We start from the raw sequence: 23790 nt of genomic DNA, 5'->3' as shown, positions 1-23790 counted from the left end.
GACGATCATGTTTGGTACGACGGGAATTCAAACCCGCGACCCTCCGATTATGAGTCAGTACCTTAACCACCTGGCCATGCCGGGCCTTATTTTATATGACTTTGTTATAGATAATTATACATGTCATTATGCGCCAGAGTTCCCCAGAGGTACAACGGTATGTCTGCGGACTCATACTGCAAGAAACCAAGTTTCGATACCCATGGAGGGCAGAGCATAGACAGTCTTTTCTGTAGCTTAGTGCTTAATAACAAAACAAATGTACGCCAGATTATCTAACCTATATAAAAGCTAATGTGTGTTACGTCACATCACCCTGGATTTTGAAATTAAATCATTTCTGAATTAAGGTATTTTCTGTTTTATCCTCAACGTTTTTAATAATAAAAACTTTAATCAACGGAAACTCTAAATTAAGAAGTCAACAAATATTTTTTTCAGTTTTCTAGTTTACACATTTTGTTTTATACTTTCAGTAGACGGACAGATAACAGTATCAGGTTATAATTTTGTTGTAACAATGCATTCCAACATAACATATGTCACTGTTGTAACACTTTTGTGTATATTAAATGTTGTTATACAACCATCCATTTCGTTCCTAAGTGGTTTTTCACTAGCTTGCTTCATTAAAAAATGCGCGTGCGCGCACGCATGTGCTTGTCTGTCTGTGACATCTATTTGTAACATAAGAAACCACTTCTTTCTCATGCGGTTTCGCTAGCTTATTTCATAAAGAAAATGCTCACCCACGGACGCATGAGGACAATACTCAGGTGCACTCCTTCAGGTCCACTTAGTATTTGTGTAAAATTTCAGGTTTATTGGTATTTTCTTCTTGGAGTTATAGCGGTTACGCACGGGTCCAGAGACACGCCGTTTCGTTATTATAGATACATACTTATATATGCACCCCCCCCAGTGGCACAGCGGTATGTCTGGGGACAAACAACGCTAAAAACTGGATTTCGATACTTGTGGTGGGCAGAGCACAGATAGCTCATTGTGCAGCTTTGTGCTTAACTTCAAAACAAAACACACCTTTATATACATATATATACCTGTAGTTGGCCGTCAGGTTTTGTGATTTCTAATCTCGTATAAATAATTTCCTAACAAAAACAGTTCCTACATATAGTTCACATTACACCACTCTAAGCACTCAACTAGTGAGCGGTCAGGCGCCACTTTGGACTCTCGAATCAAATTTTTTATGATTTTTTTATCATTTCCAAACATCTTAACTTGTCTTCAGAATAATCTGAAATATGTAATCATTTGATCTTTCTAAGACCGCTTAGACACGTAGTTAAAGTTTATTTATGTACGTATTCCTTAAACGTACGGAAACGAATTCTTCGAAAATTTTTGGTCTGGCATGGCCAGGTAGTTAGGGAAGTTGACTCGTAATCTGAGAGTCGAGGATTCAAATCTTCGTCCCATCAAGCATGCTCGTCCTTTGAGCCGTAGGGGCGTTATTACGTCACAGTCAATCCCACTATTCGTTGGTAAAAGAGTAGCCAAAGAGTTGACGGTGGGTGGTGATGACTAGCTGCCTTCTCTCTAGTATTTCACTGCTAAATTAGAGATGGCTAGCGTAGATAACCATCGTGCAGATTCGCGCGAAATTCAAATCAAACCAAACCCTAAAAAAAAATTTGTCTTTTTATCCTTGTTTTTTTCGTTAATTATTTATGACTAAGAGTGCTAAAGCTATTTGGAGTTGCAAGATTGTCACAACTCTAATATATTTTAATTTGTAGTTGAAATCAGTGAACTATTTACTTTAAAGGTTAAACCTTGTAATGATCGAATATTGTAGTCTTCTGGTCTATTCTATCACCTGTGGTGCAAAAATAGCGCAATTTATAACAAACAAACGAAAAGTGTTTTTATTTGTTTCCCCTGCTGTTGTTGTCTGTTAATAAGTTTATAATTCTGCAAATGTACATAAAAATTGACGCTAAATAATTTGCGTCTAAATACAGAGGATCATGAAATGTATAATTCTTTTTTCTTACCCAGAAAGAAAATGAAAACGATAATTATCATTTTTATAAAAATCACCTCTTTACTAAATCAAAACAGCTTAGTTCGTAGTCCCTATTGAACTATACTCGTCACGTGCAGGCCGCCTATGAGATAAAATGTTTGTTATTACCGAAAAATCTTTTACTGCTAACAGAATTATCTAAATTTCTTCTGCATTATAAAGCAGTCAAACGGTTTACGTATATAATAGAATATTTATTTATAAAACGCGACATATTTCAGCAAATGTTTTATGTTTGTTTACATTTTATTCCTGAAATGAGTTCCGTTTATTTTTAATCTAATTAATCTTACTCTTAATTAATTTCGTGTATGAATATCGTCACGTGCTTGGAATTCGTCTTTCAAAAGATCTAGTGAGTTATACACACATATAACTCACTGGATATATATTTCTTTTTTACTATTGATAATTTCTTCTAATTCTCTGAACAATACAGACTCAACTTTTGTCACTAATATAATAACATTTTTTTTATCTTTCTATATTAATATTTAATGTATTACAATTTTTAGTCTCTACATGATCTTGTAGTTCCTGTGAACCGAGATTTTCATAACGTGAGACAAATAAAGCTTTAGAAAACAAAATGTTTTAGCCTTAAAAAAACTATAATCACGTGCTAAAGTAATTGAAACGTAGGCCCTGACATAAAACACGTTATTGGAGATAAGACGAATGTGTTTCCTTTATTTTAACGAAGCTTTTTAAAGTATTTGGCTCCGTCTTATATGGGAATAATCTGCGAAACAAAATAAGAAAAAATATTTCTATACTTATAAATACACATACAAAAAGGAATAAGAAAAAATCTGCCTGTTAAAATTTCTTTTTCGTGTTCTAATGGTTTTTTTTAATACCATATATTAATAAAAGTCAGGTGACGTTACACAGAAACGACAATTCTAAGGTCGTGCTGTAACTGCTACTTGACACATAATTCAGCATTAGCTTTTCTAAAGTACATTAAGACAATGTCGGGAATATTCATTGTGTTTTAATCTTAACAGAAGGAGGGTGTCAAGTAGACTTGTCTTGTCCATGATATCCACTAGTAACCCCCTACTCAGAGTGACGTTATAAGTGGAAAAAAAACTCGTCTCACAGTTAAAGAGCCGTGAACTACAGTTCACACTTCAAGTACTTTTAGATATGAAATCTTTTTTTTTTTTGTAAAATACGTTTATGTTACTAAAAAAAATTACAAGCAACTAACTGTAAGATAGGACTTGTCAAAAACTAACCATGAATGTTCTCAGAAGCCAAATCACATGATTGAAATGTGTAATAGTGTTATGTATATATATATATATATATTGAAAGAATGGCGGGTCAGTGTTGATCAAACGTATAACCAATTCTATATCCTCAAGTGATATTTCTGTGGAAAACAACATATTCTTGAATGTATTATACTACGAACAGAGAAAGTTTAATAACGAAGAGTTATGAGTTAAATGAAACAAGTTTGTGAATAGTTATAAAAACGAGTTATATGTAGATGTTCTTTTCCTTAATAGTTATAAAAACGTTGCTGATGTTCTTTCCACGACTGGCAGATAACATTTTAAAGTTATCAACTTTTACACTGGTCGCTAATACGTTTATTTTTAATATTTAACAAACCGACCTAGTGCAAAGCTTTTGATGTTAGAAACGAATAAATTTAAATGCGCCAATCTGAACTTGCTTCAAATAGGAACATTTTAAATTAATTCATTTATATTTATGGGGATATTAAATCCCCTCCAATCACAAATAAAGTAACCTAAAATAATTTAGGTGGGTGAGTGATATTACGACTTGTGTCTAAATCATAATTCCGTATTACATTTAAGACCAACTACTTAACGATTATATTCATATGTATGTCTTACAGATTTCTTTTCTTTCTCACAAAAGGTAGAATTGAAAAGAAAACCTGTGACGTAGAGGACGAATGCAGAAAGTGTAGCCACCCATAATGACACTAAGATAATAACACAGCAAATAACTAAAATTATAACAACACGGATGACTACGTTATATATAACAAATATATATGAAACATTTATTTTTTTGACAGTCCTTTAGTAATTAAAATGACTTATGTATGAATATAAATAAAAATATAATGATATGCCAACCACACTACTATATCAAGTGTGTTGGTTAGATTGTCAGTTTTCTTTGTTTGGTCGTACCCTGTGCTGTGGACTGTAGTTTAGCCTATTTAAGGTTTATCATCACGGCTTGGGCGAGCAAATCAAAGAAATACAGTTAAGCCTCTTATAACAGTGATTTATATATAACATTTATGTTGTTTGTAAACCATTTTCAGTCACCAATAAAGTGACCTAAAATTATTCAGATACGTGAATAATATCATGACTTGTGTCTAAGTCGTTTCGTTTTATTTACCGGATAAACTATTTAATAATTATATATATATTTAGAGATAACATTTTTCATTCCTTTCTCATTGAAATGAAAATTAAAAAGTGAATTTGTGGTGAGAAAGAAAAGAAATCCGTAACAAAAACACACACACACACATGCGTATGTCTGTAAATGTATGTAGGTATATACTAGACGGAGTACCCGTCTTCTGAACGGAAATTGTGTAAATTCATGATTAATGAAAGGTTATCTTACGACAAGAAAAGTTGCTTTGCTTATATGTAATTGTAAAAAAACGCAAGAACTCCATTAGAACTGCAAAACACAAAATGTGTCACCACAACTTTACGTGTATCTGCATATGGACCCAAAAAAATATTTACGCCAAATTTGATAAAGATCCGTTAACAAAGATCAAAGTAGCGGTAAAAACGCAAAAAACAATGCCCATAAGAGACGCAAAATGCAACAGTGATAATTTGTTATATATATTTCCATGGACCCGATAATAAATCTTCATATCAATTTTAGTAAAGAAAAATATATATGTAAAAACAGCTGGTATGGAAAGAGAAAGGTCTATGTAGAGAAGCGAACAACGTTTCGACCTTCTTTGGTCATCGTCAGGTTCACAAAGAAAGAAAGAGGTAAGTGACCGATAGTTGACTACATGTTTGAAGGTGGTTGTGTAATTGAGTGTAGGAATGTAGTGGGCGTGCTTAGATGTTGGATATATTTATTAATATAGGTATAAAGGTGTTCCACGCTCTCTACATTCCTAAACTAAATTACACAACAGCCTTCAAACATGTGGTCAGCTATCGGTCAGTTACCTCTTTTTTTCTTCGTAAACCTTACGATGACCGATGACCGTTGTTCGCTCCTCAACATAGAGTTTTCTCTATCCATGCCTTCCATTTTTACATATATATTTTTCTGTACAAGTAGGTTTTCTCGTGATGACGCACCCTGCGAAATAGTTACATGGATATATAGAAGTCAGAATTATTATATTTACATAGATGTAAGCAGTAAACTAACTAAAAGTTAAGAAAAACAACAATATATTTAAAAGTTAGGATATAGCAGTGTTGATTAGACAAATTAGTTTGTTGATACTTTTAATGAACGATCTATTGTTTCTTTGATTGCCATCTTTGTTGTCTCTATTTGAGCAACTAATTTATTTTATAATCATTGTTAGTACCCTTAAGTTAAAAGTTATGCCTCACTAGCCGAGTCAGTTATATTATAATTAACTGTTAGTTTTGATGCCTCATAGTAGATTTAATGATTATGTAATCGCTGACAAGTGGCTGCTCGTCACAGATTTGTTTTTAGTACACACTTCATCTGTTATGATTGTTAGTACTGTTACGTCATCTGAGAAATCAACGATGTAGAACCGCTAATGGGTTAACAAATATTAGTTACAAATGTTTAATATTTCGCAGAGTCGGGTTTTATACTCGAATGTTTATTAATACAAACAGAGAGACATCGAGTCGTGTAAATTTCGTTAATGTATGAACTGCAAAATAAATTATTTTTGTATGGTGCTATAGATTATGTGAAAATTTTAGTAAATTATAACTTAAACCTTAAGAAAAGCTTCAGACACGAGAAAGACATGCATACATAACAACGGTTAATTTGCGGTAGGTATACCCAAATATTAAACAGTTTTGATTTTTATATTTAAACATTTTTTTTTACGTTTAAGGAGGCTAAGAAACTTAAGCAAAATCTTAATTGATTTAAAAACATTACCAATAGAAAATATGAAACACCCTGAACCCATTCTCTCAACAACTAGTTTGTATTCTATGTTTATTGAAATGTCTTGCACAATCAACAAGAAAAACATTGAACCAAGGAGTATTATGTAATATTTTCATTTTAAATTGTAAATCAGTTTCAAAACGATTTGAAGGTGGCTTCTTCTATACCTTGCAAGTAAATGTATTGTTTGTTTGTAATTAAACACAAAGCTACATAATGGGCTACCTGTGCTCTGCCCACCACGGGTATCGGTTTCTAGCGTTGTAGGTCCGCAGACATTTCGCTGTGCCACTAGGAGGCAAGTAAAACTAAGTTGGCATAATTAGTATCTATGGTCCAAAGGAACTTGTCAAGCCGAGATTTTAGTTGATTATAGTCATTTACTTTATATCCTTGTAGATAAAGATAGACTGTGACTGTGAAACTATTTTGACAAATGTGTCACTTGAAAAAAGGTTGTAAGTGTGTGTTATTTTTAAGATCCATTCTCACATAACAACACATTTCAGGATTGCTAGGGTAACTTTTACAGAACTATTCTTGCCAGGATGACCATATTTAGAATGTGTCAAAATAACTGTATTGACAGTCTTAACAACGACAGCATTTGTTAGCAAAACCTGTCGATTCTATGATGTGTTTTTTTCTTCAATACATATTTTAGTGTGCTTATAAATGTCGTTAGTTTCATTTTTAGCTGCAGGACAAAGTTTTGCTGCACAAACTTTAGAAAGTAAAATGTAATTTTGAGCTAACTCAAAAAAGTTGCTATTTTATATTAGTGGAAAGTTTGGTTTGGTTTGATTTGAATTTCGCGCAAAGCTACACGAGGGCTATCAGCGCTAGCCGTCCCTAATTTAGCAGTGTAAGACTAGAGAGAAGGTAACTAGTCATCACCACTCACTGCCAACTCTTGGGCTACTCTTTTACCAACGAATAGTGGAATTGACCGTCACATTATAACGCTCCCATGGCTGAAAGAGCGAGCATGTTCGGTGTAATGGTGATTCTAACCCGTGGCCCTCGGATTACGAGTCGAGTGCTTTAACCCACTGGCCATATGCCGGGTCTTGTGGAAAGGACTTACCAGTATAAGTAAGGAAACATGTCAACCATACAATATTTGCTATATCCTGTGTCGTCGAGGTCTTTTACCGATTGTTAATGCTCATTAAGACAACTGGAATAATACGGCAGAAATAGTTAGGATTGAGACACTATATATAACCTCAATGAACGGAACAAAAGAATTATAATAATAAAAAGAACTTATGTGTGAATATAAATAAAAATAAAATGATATGCTAACCATGATATGCTACATGCTACATCAAGTGTCGACAAGCCTTTCACTCAGTACCAGGTGGCAACAAATCGGCTGCGATTCCATAGACACAGTATTAATCGAGATGCTTTTGATATCATCAATTGATTGAACGTCAATTACTTCGGTGTTAACTGGATTTTGTATTACACTGTTATTGTTCCTTGTTGTCGAACTTTGTCATCTGAAGGTTGTGGGTTCAAATTTCCGTCACACCAAACATGCTTTCAGCTTCATCCCACTGTTCGTTGGCAAAAGAGAAGAGAGTAGCACAAAAGTTGGCGGTAGGTAGTGGTGACTAACTGCCTTCCCTCTAGTCTTACATTACTAGATTATCCCTCGTGTAGATTTGCGCGAAATTAAAAACAAACACATTTTTTGTAGTTTGTTACGAAAGTTCCATCTCGCTTGCACAGTCCTGAAGCTTTTACCCAAATTACGACACAATGATATTTATAAACACCGGGAAATTTTTAGTTAACACCTTAAGAAGTAATTAATTTAGTTCTCACAAACGACACGTGGGAAGAAATCTTATTGTTCTCAATTCATGTAAAGAAGCAGCGAGTATGTGTTCATCAAGAAACGATCTAGAAACACGTTGCCTAGAGGGTAGGAAAACCAGATTATAGAGCTAGCTACTGAGGTAGGAAAACCAGATTATAAAGCCAGCTACTGAGGTGGGAAAACCAGATTATAAAGCCAGCTACTGAGGTGGGAAAACTAGATTATAAAGCCAGCTACTGAGGTGGGAAAACCAGATTACAGAGCTACCTGTAGATGGAAAAATCAAATTGTATTGTTATCTGATGGTGGGAAAACCAGATTATAAAGTTACCTGAAGGTATGAAAGGCAGATTATAAAAGTACTTATAGGTGGGTAAACCAGATTATAAAGCTACTTGAAGGAAAGAAAGCCAGATTATAGAGCTACTTGATGGTAGGACAGCCACATTATAAAACTACTTGTAGGTGGGTAAACCACATGATGTAGTTACTTGAAGGTAAGAAAGTAATTTTAAAGTTACCTGAAGGTAGGAAAGCCACATTATAGAAATACAGTGCATGGAAAGATTTAAAATAAAATACATAAAGAAATAACAGCAACGCAGAGTAGGCTTAGCACGTTACTTAGAAACAGAACCAGCAATATACAACCTACTAGGAAGGTGATGGGATGACAGCATGTTTTCATATTGAAAGAAGTGTATTTTGATGAGATTTGAAAGATTTTATGTTTTTTAAATAGTGGTGAAAATTGGTAGATGCGAAATGGAAGATAGCAGGAGATGATCGAGTTACTTCAAAATTTCCTGTTTTATATATAACAAGTTGTTAGAGATGGTTCTAACTGTAACATTCCGATGAAGAGAACAGTGAATTTCAATGCTAAAGTTAATAAAATGTTTATCAGAAACAGAAATTTGGACTTATGGAGAATGATATTCAAAGCTGGTCACTAATATTTTGTTAGAAAACTACAGAATTAGTTATTGGACTCCCAGACTAGAAAATTAAAATAAAAAAGAACCCATATCACAACAATATCTTTCACAGAAAGTGAAGATTAAAATATAACCTTCAAAGTTATGATCAATGATCCATGTTACCATAATAATGACTTAGAAAAGGTTGGATGTCAAGGATCCGTTCTAACACAACTATGTTGATGTAAAGTTGAAGTATCGAGGGTGAGCTATAAGTTTATGATAAATGTTACATTCTTATTGAACATTTTCACACAAAAATAAAATTGAAAAGAATGGACTTAAAGCCAAGAATAATGAAACATTCTACTAGGATAAAAACTTCACAGAATCTGGAGTAACAAGCTGATTGGGGAATTGACAATCTGAAGATATTACTCCAAAGTTAAAATCAGTAATAGTCAGTGGTTCTCTCTAGCAGAATTGAGGTCTTAATAAGAAACTGAAGAGTCGGGGAGTGAACTTGAACGAAGAGCTCGATGGTCTATATTCTCAGAAGGTACCTCATAGGAGGCTTATAAAGCCGTGGTGGCGATTAGTGACAAATTAAACCATAACGGCATTTTGACTCAGTTACTTTACAAATATAAGCGCCCTTTGTGTAGTTGGAGAAGAAAGCGAGCAAGGTATCTAGACATTCAATGAATTCAACCCGATATCTTACTCGGAGATTGACTGTCCAAACGATACTTTTGTAGTACGCCTTTAGTCAATTACATTCACATTACTAATAGATTTACAGAGACATATATATATATATATATATATGCCAAACGACAAAGATAGAAAGAATAAAACTGTTGTCCTAACAACCAGTGAAAGAATCTAACACGAACCTGATTTTAATGAATTACAGTCTCTGTATACAACAAACAATCCATCCACTAACATAGTTTAGTTTATGTTGTGTGTTAATCCTTAAATAAGAATTTTTTTCTTAGTGAATAATATTAACGACTTTTTTTGTAGTTACTTCGTGAAGTTATTTTTCCTAGTTACTCTGTAATGGCAGTTTGCAAACACTTTAAAACTTATTTGCTGACAATGCATGCGAGAATTCTTTTATTTTTATTCCAAATCGTATCAACATTATATCTATGCACGAACATGTGTTATTGTTATGACTTGAAAGGGTCACCAGCTCTTTTAATCTAACAATTAATCATATTTCCCACCATAGCGTAAAAACACTGAAATACGCTTCCATTAATTCTTTTACTCGTTGACGAATGTACTAGGTAATGCAATTAGCATGAAAATTACGTATTAAAAACAATAAGCCGTGTACAAGAGCAGGAACAAAGTGTGATAAAAGGGTTAGTTGTAGAAGAAGGCAGGACGTTAATAATCCAATATATCAATATTTTAATCCATACGTAAGTGGATGGTATTTTGTTGTGTTACATCGTCATTGTTAAAAGTCTGTGTTGGCGAGATCTCACTTTTCACGACTATCAGGGTAAATACTTTTTAAAAGATGCTGTGATACCGTTTACAGTTTAACAGATGATGTCATATTATTTACAGTTTAACAGATGATGTTATATTATTTACAGTTTAATAGATTATGTCATACTATTTACCATTGAACAGATGGTGTGATACTATTTACAGTTTAACAAGTGATGTCATAGTGTGTAAAGTTGAAGACATACTATTCATAGTTTATCAGATGATATGATACTACTTATAATTCTTTATGAGAACAAGTCATGCTTCCGAGTTGTATACAATAACCAATTGCGTTTTGAAATAAAAGCGATACAGTTTTTCAACGTAACATACTCAGTCATTCAACAGGGAATGATTCTGCACTTATGACAACAAGTCATAATTATACTCTCTTGTTTCTCTTTAACAATACAAACTATGTGTTTATTTTAAAGTAGACAACAATTCAGTAAGTTTTACTAAACTACGAGTACTTTATAAATAATATTGAGCCACACATTTCGAAAACGTAAGTTTCCTTCACGATATCTTTTAGAGATCAGTTACTTCCGCTTGCACGCAAAGTATAACTTACAACCAGCGTAACTTACAAGTTTTTCCTGAGGGAAAACATTGTAGAAAATGTCAAAAACAAGATTAACTGATAGCAGTAAAGCAGTCTTTTTCGTGAGACTCTGCAGCTAGTTCGAAGCAAACTATTTTTAAGACTTTACTGGTTATTGGCTGTTAATCTCCATGAACGTTAGCTTACATTTCGACTATTAGATTACGACGATTTCTTTATTAAATCGTTCCGAATTTTTGCACATTCAAGTATTTCATTCTGCACTTCCACTGTAGATTCCACGTATTCGTTACATCACGCATAAGAATTCTTAGCTTAAAAAAATGTTCTTGTTTGTCAGTATATTGAAGTTTATAGTTTAGTTTCAAATTTTCATTTGAAATCTGATCAGGTTAATCTTATAATGAAATATTATAAGATTATTATATATACCAGATGTTTGTGTTGCTCATATTGAGCTTTTTTGCGGTAAATAGAAACAGTATTTTATATAGCTCATAAAATTGGATCTGTAATGTTTGTCCATGTTTAAAAGTGATATCCTTACATACCCTTCTAAAAAAAACGGGCATACTTTTAAAAAAACACAAGAATTATATACTCTGTAAAAGTTAAATTTAAAGGAGAAACTGAGTCGTGGCTAACCTGATTATTTAAACGTAAAGTTGTAAATTATAAACAAACCCTTAATATTTCAGATAATGTACACTCGAGTTTGGGAACAACTGTTTGTAGTAATGTGGAAAAGCAAAAAAAAAACAAGTATTATTTATGTAAACAGGAAGCAAATTGTCAACCATTATCTTTCCTGTCTGTCGGTCGTACACCAAAGTTTCTTAGTCCACATAACTTATTACGTTGTCAATGAGTCCATCAATGTATCAGCAGTTTGTTTGTGTACGTTTGTGCTAAGAAAAACAATTATAATAACAGCCGCCAATAGATAATGTTATTAGCATATCAACTAAGGTCAGTATAGAGCTACCTAGTGTTCGTACGAGGAAAACCTGCTAGGTAAAACCTTTTGTTTTCTTGAACAAAATACACTAGGTAACAGAAATGACTTTAAGATTTCTTAAACAAATAAATTCCAAATTTTACATTTTTAAAAGTTGGTTGATCACATGTACGTGTTGTAATTGGTCTTTCTTCTTATTTGTATACATGATTGTGACTAAATCTGTGAAAATACAGATAAAACTATTTACTAAAAGTTAAAAAAGTGGTAAAATAAGCCATAAGACTGCCACCAATTTCCAACTCTTTACTATTAACTGTTTCAATAAGTTTGTCGAGTAAAAAAAAAAGTTCTTGTAAATTGCTTCTGACAAGATATTTGGTTTAAAACCTTCTTCACTAGTATTGTAAGCCTTAACTGGTTTATTTTTATTATTCCCTTCCTGTTGGACACAATGTTCAACGGGGTATGACTTCTGTGTAAAATGAATTCAAGTACAGGAGACTTTCTGTTTAGATCAGTATTTAGGACACCACTGGGAGAGGTAGGTGTAAATTAGACCTCTTCCTCCATTTTTACTATATTTTAAACTGGCAAATGCTAGTGAACATTCCTGGAAACAGGACTAAAAACGCATGATTTCAAATACTGTTTCTACTTTCTTTATCACGGCCATGTCCATGCTTGTAGTACATTAGTATTAATGGTTTCTTATCACTTTAGTGGCAGTGTCCATGAATGTAGTACAGTGGTATTAATATTTCGTTACCACTTTACTGGCTGTTTCCATGACCGTAGTACAGTAGTATTAATGTTTCGTTACCACTTTACTGGCCGTGTCCATGACTGTAGTACAGTAGTATTAATGTTTCATTACCACTTTGCTTCATCTGGTCATGTATAACACTTCTCAAACAGGTCAGTAATAATTTATTACTTTTCAGTAGCACACTTCATATATTAAGTGTGCATTTCATATGAAATACCTTATAAATACACATTGATTACGATACTCCAAGTAATGCAGTAAGTTCTAGTGATGGATGATTGTTAGGTTTTAAACAAAAAATAAATTACAACTGTTATAATTAAGGGTGTGATTATTTTAAAATGTTTTTTTGTTTTTTTTGCAATTTCGAATAGATGACGCCATCTATTTTTTTCTAGCTAATTCCAAGATAGGGTTAATAAAAGAGGCTGATTGCTAGTAATTTGTTAGATTTACGTTTTCACTTGAATGTTTTGTAATTTTCTTATTTTTCTGTGTTTACTTTTTGTGATTTATTTATTTTCTATTTGTTATTACACAGCTTCTACATAAGTATATATTGTTGTTTGTAGGATTTGAATAGTTGAAGTTGTTGATTATGAAACTGGCGTTGGTAGTTGTGGTATTCCCATCGTTGGATTTTGTGTTTGGTTTTGTTTTTTTCATTAATTTGCGTGTTTATTTTTGTGGGTTTAGTATTGTGATATATGTTATATATTCATTGTTTTACGTCCCTGTATTTGGAGCAATGCTTGTAATTTGCTGTGTTTTTTTGGTTTTAATTTTCTTTTTTCATTCACGGATTTGATGGTTTCCACCGCAGTCCACCTAACGTGGGTGAGACATACTACCTGCTGCAACGTCTGCAATGTTGGTAGTTGTATCAGTGGGTGACAACCAGGCTGGTGATTTTGCTTCCTTCAGTAGAAACCTCTGATAACCAGATAACAATACCATTTGATATTATATTCTGGATATCCTAGGATCCTTGTGTGTACTTCAACTCAGTGTCTTGTGTTTGTGTTTGGAATATATCATCCTTTCAACTTTTGTGAAGGAAATGATATATATATATATATACATTCTTTGACATCGTTTTGAAGTTGTTCTATTTCGACAGTGTAATGTATATCCAAATAACAAGAACTTTCTTATCAAATTTAGTTCCAGTGAACTGAAGTGTAAGGTTACCAAGTTTGAAGGAATCGTTATAAGGGTGTTAAAGTCTGCCACCTCAGGGCCTTTAACAAGAACACCTCTTTTGAAAAGACGTTTGATTTTGCAATTTTTACATTTGGTTTACTTCTACAGATTTCTGTACTTTTGTGGCATAACTTCAATAATAATTGCGTATGTTGGTGGTTGTGTTTGAGTTGTTTTACCTTGTAATGTTGTATTTATGTCGTTTCTCTGTGTTATGTAGTCTGTTTCTTTATGTGTTTCCTGTGTTTTGAACATGTGTTTCAGTACACATATTGATACCGTGTGTGTGTGTCTGATTTGTTGTCTTTCCACAGTTTTGGTTTCTTTATTAATATCCACACTGGTCATCTCAACAGTATTTTCTCCACTATCATTTTTATTTGATGATATTTTATTTCTCTTTATTTTCAGATTCTAAAACTTCCATGATCTTTTTTTAAGCAAGTAAAACTGAGGAGTTTAATTATGGACTTATCTTTAGCCGGTCTTTGAAGTCACCTGTACCAGACTTATCAATATGTACTGAGAAAAACGCCTCGGGTTCTTCTGCATGTCGTCGAATGTAAGCTTTACGATCATCTCTGTAGCTCACAGTAGTGACGTCGAAGATACGTTGACGGTCGGTAGATCTCGGTTTTTTCGCCAAGGCGAATCCTCTGTACTTCTGGTATTATCAGGCAGTTCACTTGCGCGTGTTTTTCTGATAGAAAAGTCACATCGGACTATCTGCTGAGCCCAACGTGAGGAATTGAACCCCTGATTTTAGCGTTGTAAGTCCATAGACTTACTGCTGTACTAGCGGGGGACAGATCCAACTATTTTGTTGTAATCACTTACAGTAGGGTAACTGTTGTCTGTATTTTACACGGTGTTTATTCTCTAACAATCTGACAATTTTGTTTTTGTGTTTATAAGCCGTGATATGTTTTAAATTACACACTAACAGAAAGCTAATAGTAGAATGATAGTTTACTTAATATGATTTTATATTTTTTATGAAAAATAATACTATTTTTACGTCTAAGCCCATTTTTCTCCTACATGTTTTATCGGTTAATTGAATATTTACATAACTTTCCTGCCGGCGTCTGTAACTGTCATGTACGTCGAATTAGATTTAACTCAGACATTTTTCATGTCCTAAGCAAACAGCTTAAAGATCTAAATAGTTAGAATATAGTTTCACTATACGATTTTTTATGTTACTAGAAATAATATTTTACACTTTCTTAACTTAATATTTCCTGACTAATCCAGCACGTTTAGATACAGTCCAACTGTTGTAAATGCGTAGGATTCTACAAAGTTTCAATGAAATCAGTGTTTTACAGTTAATGTGACTTAATTACTATATAGACGAGATATATTGTACCACACTCATTAATTGAATTATGTACAGTGCGCGACTCAACATGTTTCTTTAAACTCTACGAAACTTAAGCCTAGCGTTACTCTTGAAATAGACATTAAACGTTGCTCGGATCGTACTTCTGGTTTATTCAATTTATTCTTGTATTCAGGAATGTACTACTACGTGTTTAATTTAAATCCAGCAAACACACTCTACACTGCTAAAATACTTCACATTTTTCACAAACTGTAATTCTACTGCGAAGCATGCAGAGTTGAATAATGAACGCACGCTTTAACGTAGAACGAAAGCCAGCACTTCAGTACACTTTCTTCATATGACTTTCGCAAAAATGTTCTTTATGGGTAATTAAAAAAAAAAAAAATTCAGAGAAAATACTCCTATAAACTGTTTAATGTACCGAAATTAAAAATATAGTAATTAGCAATAAACATTTTAGTTAAAAAAATAACCAGTGTTTGCATTGGAAGAACGATAATATAGAAAAATACTGAAATTGGACTCATTTGCTGAAACGTTATAAGATAACAAGTAGATAATACATCGTTAATATTTAGTCCTGGATTCTTTAATAAATCTCATGTGAGTTAGTGTCACAAAATATTGCGTATTTCAACAACTCGTATAAACAGTGAACATAATACATGAAAGATAAATGAAAATGAACAAACCCAACGCACCTTCACATATTGATAACTTACATATTGATTGGCTGTCATCCAACCAATCAGCGGTACCACACCAGCATAATACAGACAGTTTTACTATTCTTATAATAATAATATGAACTCGTGGTTCCCAGGAAAGAAATGTCAAATGGCAAGCATGTAGACATGAAAAGCTGGGCTAGTGTGAAGCTAATTCGTGCAGTAGAATAGGGTGAAGATTTATGTTTCAGTACGGGTTATATGGAAAATCTAAACGGATACGCGAAACTAATACTGTCGATAATAGAAGTGAGCGAGGTAGAAAGTCCAAGCTCTTCGAAACTGACATTAAATAACATAGATATGTTTTTTACATTATATAACACAAGTATGTTTTTACATGATATAACAATGGTATGTTTTTTACATCATACAAACCAATATATGTTTTTTTCAATGACTAAACTTAAGTAGAGATGTTAACGTACCTCCAGAACAGTGGGATGCACATTACATCGAAATGGTCTAAGTGGGCCTTCTAATAACCAAAGCTTAGAAAAATTAATGATACCAAAAAGCCAAAATGGATATCAAAACTTCAGACAATGAGATGAACAAAGCTTGAGGAGGGTGCTCTTTACAGATGAATCAAAAATTAGATGATGGTGTAGTGTTGAACTGTTCCTGATCCTCAGTAAGTTAGATGATGTTGTAGTGTTGAATTGTTCCTGATCACCAGGAAGTTAGATGATGTTGTAGTGTTGAACTGTTTCTGATCCTCAGTAAGTTAGATGATGTTGTAGTGTTGAACTGTTCCTGATCACCAGGAAGTTAGATGATGTTGTAGTGTTGAACTGTTCCTGATCCTCAGTAAGTTAGATGATGTTGTAGTGTTGAACTGTTCCTGATCACCAGGAAGTTAGATGATGTTGTAGTGTTGAACTGTTCCTGATCACCAGGAAGTTAGATGATGTTGTAGTGTTGAACTGTTCCTGATCCTCAGTAAGTTAGATGATGTTGTAGTGTTGAACTGTTCCTGATCACCAGGAAGTTAGATGATGTTGTTGTGTTGAACTGTTCCTGATCACCAGGAAGTTAGATGATGTTGTAGTGTTGAACTGTTCCTGATCACCAGGAAGTTAGATGATGTTGTAGTGTTGAACTGTTCCTGATCCTCAGTAAGTTAGATGATGTTGTAATGTTGAACTGTTCCTGATCCTCAGTAAGTTAGATGATGTTGTAGTGTTGAACTGTTCCTAATCACCAGGAAGTTAGATGATGTTGTAGTGTTGAACTGTTTCTGATCACCAGAAAATTATGGTTGTGTAGTGGTGAACTTTTTCTGATCATCAGGAAGTTATATGATGTTGTAGTGTTGAACTGTGCCTGACATTCAGGAAATCAGATGATGTTTTAGTTTTGAAAGAAGGATTTGTAGGAAGAACTAGCTGATGGGCAGTATTATTCTACGGGTTACTTCCTCCTAAAATTAATGACTTTGGAAACCATGAATCAAATTCGTCTTTAGAAACATCTTCTAGTTGAGGGGTGTCAAATCTTTCATGTTACTTTTATTACTTTCCATGGTGTTGTCTAGTCCACGAGTGTGTATATGGGCCTCAGCTTTTTTCAAAGATAATTAGTTGCTGGTGGAATACTGGAGCACTGGATCGTAGAAAATTACTCGATCGCAGCGACACCATCAGCATCGTTTTGAATGTTTTTGCACTTCTTAATTATTTGCTTAGCAATGTAATATCATCAACATGGTAGTTACAAAGTGATGTAATTGAACGAAGTAACACTAACTTTTACTTCTAAATGTAAGAAATCTAGCGCTTAATAATTTGCGAAAAACAATTTGGCATTTGGAGTTTTGTTTTAAAGGATGTAACCAAAGTGCAGTGGTGTTTCAGGGCGTTCTCCTGTTACACAGAGAATAACCATAGTTCAACGTTTTGTTTCTCTTTGTGCTTATATTTTTGTGTTTTTTTTTCGAATACTTATTTACTTTTAGTCATCAAGAACTCAAATAACGAAAAGCCGTTTTTCGTGGAGCCAGTGCCTAATATCACAGCTCCAGTGGGCAGAGACGTCAGCATTCCTTGCGTTGTAGACCGTCTGGGAAGTTACGGAGTAGGTATTATAAAACTACTATGTTCATCGAGTTAATCTATAAGTTTAACTACGTATGTTACTGTTTTAAGACATTTAATCCCTCATATTTTATGGATTACAGTAATGAATAGAAACATACATTTTATATTGATGTATTAGCCCTATATTAATGGTTGTGTATTGTTATTAGAAAGAAGCATTAAGTGCTAACGAAGCAGTATTGTATATCAATATTGTGAAATACACGCACAATATATATACGATTTACGTTTTTAATTTTCAAAAGTTTATATATGTATTTTTACTTGGGCAAATCTTTATGAGATGTTTGAAGTTTAAAAGAGTTGAATTTCAGGAACTGAAAACATTTAGGACGGTTTGTTTCAAGTGTCTGTTGTCTCTTGAGGGACCTTTGGTTAATATGTCCAGACCATGAATTCCAAGTATCAAGACAGACACGATAATAACGCTCTCCTCTCTTTGTGGCCGTGGTTACCCAAGTTATAAGAATGACAATTAAATCACAGTGTTTGATCAGGGATTAGCAGCTCAAAACTTGACTGTGGCTCTTGTTAACTAGCTGACGTCTTCCTAGTCTAAATGTCCGAAATTAAAGAAGACTTTGCGCAAACAACTCTTGTGTAGCGTAGCGTCGTGTGAAGTTCTGAAACAAATTGTCTGTTAAGCCTAAATCTGTTATGTTAATCTATAACATTTTATTAATTGGGCTTTCATTGCAGATTTTAGTCATGCCCGTTATACTTATGTTGGCCCGGCATGGCCAAGCGTGTTAAGGCGTGCGACTCATAATCCGAGGGTCGCGGGTTCGCATCCCTGTTGCACCAAACATGCTCGCCCTTTCAGCCGTGGAGGCGTTATAATGTGACGGTCAATCTCACTATTCGTTGGTAAAAGAGTAGCCCAAGAGTTGGCGGTGGGTAGTGATGACTAGCTGCCTTCCCTTTAGTCTTACACTGCTAAATTAGGGATAGCTAGCACAGATAGCCTTCAAGTAGCTTTGTGCGAAATTCAAAAACAAACAAACATATACTTATGTAAAGTCCACATATTTCAAAGGAAATGTTTTCATAAATAAAAAAAAGTTCAGTGTTAGAAAAGAACAACATTTCTCATATGAATAGTTGACGCCAAGATTTTCAATTACCACCTTACTATGGCCAAGTGTGTTAAGGCGTTCGACTCGTTTTCCACGACGGTCGCGGGTTCGAATCCCGGTCGCACCAAACATGCTCGCCCTTTCAGCCGTGGAGGCGTTATAATGTGATAGTCAGTCTCACTATTCGTTGGTGAAAGAGCAGCCCAAGATTTGGCGGTGGGTGGTGATAACCAGCTGCCTTCCCTCTGGTCTCACACTGCTAAACTAGGGACGGATAGCGCAGATAGCCCTCGAGTAGCTTTGCGCGAAATTCAAAACAAACAAACAAACCACTTTATTATGCAATATCAAATATACATATCAATACGATAAAATGTTATTATGCTGAAGCGTAATCTAAACAACAAATATCAGACTTAGTGTTAGATCATCATATCTTAGTTTATTATCACGTTTAGGCACTAAACAAAGTAAAACATAAATACATAATTTTCAGTGTTACTTCTGAACTGCTCATATGATGTCTTCACATTCCATCAGTAACTTTCACAGATTTGAAAGAGTTCAAGAATAAAGTTCCACAGACATTTTTTACTTCCATTCTCTTACATTGTGTTAGCCTTATAGGCTGAACTCAAATATATTAAGAACTCTGAAGAGAAAGAAGTAAGTAAAATATGAATATTTAAGTTCAATGTGACCAATTAGTTAAATTCTTAAACCAACTGAAATATTCGGTAACTAATCGCTCTCAGTTTTTAAAATTAATTTGTTTAAGCCAGAGAAATAAAGTAGGTCATTTAAGGATACAACATTGTTTTCAGTGTCTGAACTTGAAATAAGAGTATTTTTAAGAGAAAACATAGGGATAGATTTACTTTCGTAATAGTCTAAAAACAGCAACACATATTGAGACTGGTCCAGATAACACTCAGGTTATTATTCAGATAGTATTAAATCCAGATATAACTCAGATGAAAAGAGTGCTAAAGAGATTTAATTTTGAATAAACTCGTGATAATTTACTGAAACAGTTATCTCTGTTGATCTTATGTTTACTCAGATACCCGAGGAAAACGTTTCTTAAAATCTAGGTTAGACTATGGATGGATTTAAACTTATTTTTCTTCGTGAATTTTAGTTAATTTTTAATTTTTTACTTTAGTTTTCAATAGTATCAAGACTAAAGGCGTACTGTAAACTCTCAGCTACAATGTGTTTAGACGCATACACACAAAGATTTATTTGAGTGAAAGATAGGAGAGTATCTAATACAATTAAAGCGCACTCGTCTAAAGATATAATTGTTAACCGTTAAAGTGAATTCAACCAAGTAAACATGTCAGCTCTATGATTTATACATTAACCACCTGCTGACGCTTTAACTATGCAAATAAAGTGAAAAATTTCATGAGGTCGTGTACTTTACAAAACAATGGCAGACACAAACAGGAATATATATATAATAGTCATGAAACGTCTTGTTTAACATGAAGTTTACTTGATGCTACTGCTTATTTTGTAAAATGGAGAAGAAGATATTATCTGATTATTTTAAATTTTACACTTAATGTGTCATACTTCGAAGAACTCTGTGTATAGTATATGGATTGAATACCTTAATGAAATTGTCATAATATTTTAGTTTTTCGTGCTCTCCTTAAATTATTTTCGTAAATTCTTATTCTAAAGTAAATGGTGTTTGAAATCCCAAGACTTTCACAAATATCTACTCATCAAATTCCCTTTTTTGATAAAACGTTCACACCCATTCAACTGGGGCTCAGCTGTTTTGACCAGCTCAACAAACAAACGAGAAAAGACAGAACATTAACTTTGATCTATTTTAGTGTTTTTGCTTCACCAGCTCCTAGCGCTAAAATCAAACAAACCGTGGGGTGTATAATGTTACGGTCAATCCCACTCGTTTCGTTGGTAAAGAGTAGCTAAATTAGGGACGGCTAGCAAGACAGAACCTTAACTTTGATCCATTGTGCGAAATTTCCAAACAAACAAGTGTTATTTAGCTTCATGGCAAGTTGGACACTGCTTTGGTTCTTCTGAGTGCAACTAGTTCCGAGTCTTCTGGAACAATTGTTTTCATTGATTTTATAGTGTGTATATATATATATGTATATACACATTCGTCTCAATGAGATACGGATATCAACCACATTGATTAAATCAAATAACGAACTACTCTTAAACACTGAAAATGGTGAATTATATCATGAATTAAACCCGAGTTCTCTACAGCTATCCGAACACAACATACTTTAAAGTCGTTCACACAAAAGCAACATAATTAAATGGCCAATAGCTAATAATTTGTATCATAAATGCTCACAAAGCGCTAAACTCTTTAGGGATCTTTGATTAGAAGGATATTATTAATGAACAACGAACTAACTATGGCAATATTTTTGAACAAAGAAATCCTGCGCATTGGGCTGCTCCCTTGCGTATTTTGTTACATATACTAAAATTCATTCCGTACAGTTATCTATGATATGTAAAGTATGCAGCGAATGATTTAACTTTGTATTTGGTATGCAGTGTCCTACTTAAAAGCAATTAACATTCCTTCTGCGTTAGTTTCTAACGTTTGCGTTTATTTATTCATACGTATGACTACGACTAACATTGTGTGTTTCGCAAATTTGTCAACGTATATCTTGAAATTTCTGCATCAAAGAGGAAGAAAATATCCTGTTAATAAATCTTTGAAAATACAGAGTTACATATATAGTCTATTTTATATGTATAAATTTAAAATCTCGATATTAATGTTGAACGATAATCGCACGAATAATTTAATATCAAGTTTAATATTTGAACGAATGTAACGAAACTTGGGACTAGGATAAAGGCTAACTTATTACTGTATATGATACGAGATGAGCTGTGGGTATACTTTAAAAATGACGATTAAATCCCAGTATTCGACAACACAAAAGTAGTCCAGTCCAACGGATATTCCTATTGGCCAGCCGTAGCTTTGTAAAAAAAAAATGCAGAGAAAAACAAATTTCAACTATAACGTTTTGTTTCCTCGCAAAAATCGTTGTGTGCTTAGTTGCATATTTAAGAAGACTTTTGTTATTAATTAATGATACTTGGATAAACATGCGACGACATAAACAATATCATATTAGAAGTTGCAGTTAACATGCTCATCGATAAACATTTCCAAATGAATTGTTATAGTTAGCAGGTTATTACTTAATCAGTCTTGATATAAAATACCACCTTATCTTTTTTTTAAAGGTGGCTTGGATAAAGGTGGAGGACAAAGTTATACTTTCTATTTATAAAAATGTAATAACGAGAAACTACAGGGTCAGCTTAACGCATAGCGACAACAAATATTTTGTGTTGCACATTGCAAATATTCAAGAATCGGATCGTGGTGGCTACATGTGTCAAGTCAATACTACCCCAATGATGAGTCAGACGGGATACCTTGACGTTCTGAGTAAGTGCATTCCTAATCAAACTCTCTGTAACCTCGTACTATCCTAGATTACGGAGCTTTTCACGTGTTTTTAAATTGATAATAAATATAAAAAATTCGTTTGAAGTTGATAACTGTTTGCTGTTGATATATCTTTAGACTAGCGATGTTTTTAAATGATATTTTTATCCTGTCTTCTCTCTTCTATTTTCTTGATTTCACAGCTCAAACATACAACTGAATCACGTATTCTTTACGTGTTATCCAATAATGGTTAAACTGTGCATTAATACTTAGTTGTTTCACGAAGTTCAAATCCCAAGAGCATAAAAATCACATTTTTAATTGTTTCTTTACATGTAACAAGTCACAGCACAGAGCAGTACAAAAACTGCTAGAACTAAGATGAATTTGTGGTTTCCAAAATTGTGCACGAAATGCTAGTATAACTAAAAGAAAAACTGATAGTCAATTGATAATACTTCATGCAAGTATCATTTTAGAAAAAAATAAAGTATTGTTGGTAAAAATTTGGGAGGATATTTAAATATTTATAATACATTGAATGTTGTTGATGAGATTATAACATGTAAGCACTTGAGTAATGTTTAGAAATCATATAAATATCTAATTGTAACGTTTCATATTTATGCAGTTATAAGTTTATTAAAGCCGTCAACAGCTTTCAGTTAAAAGCAATCCACATATTACATCTTTCTACCTTTCCTACGTCGTTTTAACAAAGTATGAATTAAGACGACGTAGAAAGCGTTGAAACGGGTAATATGTAATGTTTTAAAGTGGGAGTCGTCGACAGTTTCAATAAACTATTAGCTACGTAAATACAAAACGTTGCATTTTAATTATTTGGCCTGGCATGGCCAGGTGGTTAAGGCGCTCGATTCGTAATCTGAAGTTTCACGGGTTCAAATCTCCGTCACATCAAACATGCTCGCTCTTTCAGCCGTGGGGACGTTATAATGTTATGGTCAGTCCCACTATTCGTTGGTAAAAGAGTAGTCCAAGCGTTGGCGGTGGGTGGTGATGGCTAGTTGCCTTCCCTCTAGTCCTACATAAGGGACGGCTAGCGCAGATAGCCCTCATGTACAA

General features: G+C 33.6%; 1 protein-coding gene across 2 annotated transcripts in view; it reads left to right on the top strand.

Moving 5' to 3' along the window:
- LOC143238843 (protein amalgam-like) overlaps positions 1-23790 on the top strand; it is a 52284-nt gene that overhangs the window by 2947 nt on the left and 25547 nt on the right. For both annotated transcript variants that reach the window (XM_076479418.1, XM_076479417.1), the window contains exons 2-3: positions 18009-18127; positions 22494-22701. In XM_076479418.1, coding sequence (XP_076335533.1) covers positions 18009-18127; positions 22494-22701 — 327 coding nt within the window. The remainder of the gene's footprint in view (positions 1-18008; positions 18128-22493; positions 22702-23790) is intronic.

This window comes from Tachypleus tridentatus, chromosome 13 (genome assembly GCF_004210375.1).
Source record: "Tachypleus tridentatus isolate NWPU-2018 chromosome 13, ASM421037v1, whole genome shotgun sequence".
Lineage (NCBI taxonomy): Eukaryota > Metazoa > Arthropoda > Merostomata > Xiphosura > Limulidae > Tachypleus > Tachypleus tridentatus.
The sequence above is the reverse complement of the archived record's forward strand: the minus strand, read 5'-3'. Positions and strand labels throughout refer to the sequence as shown.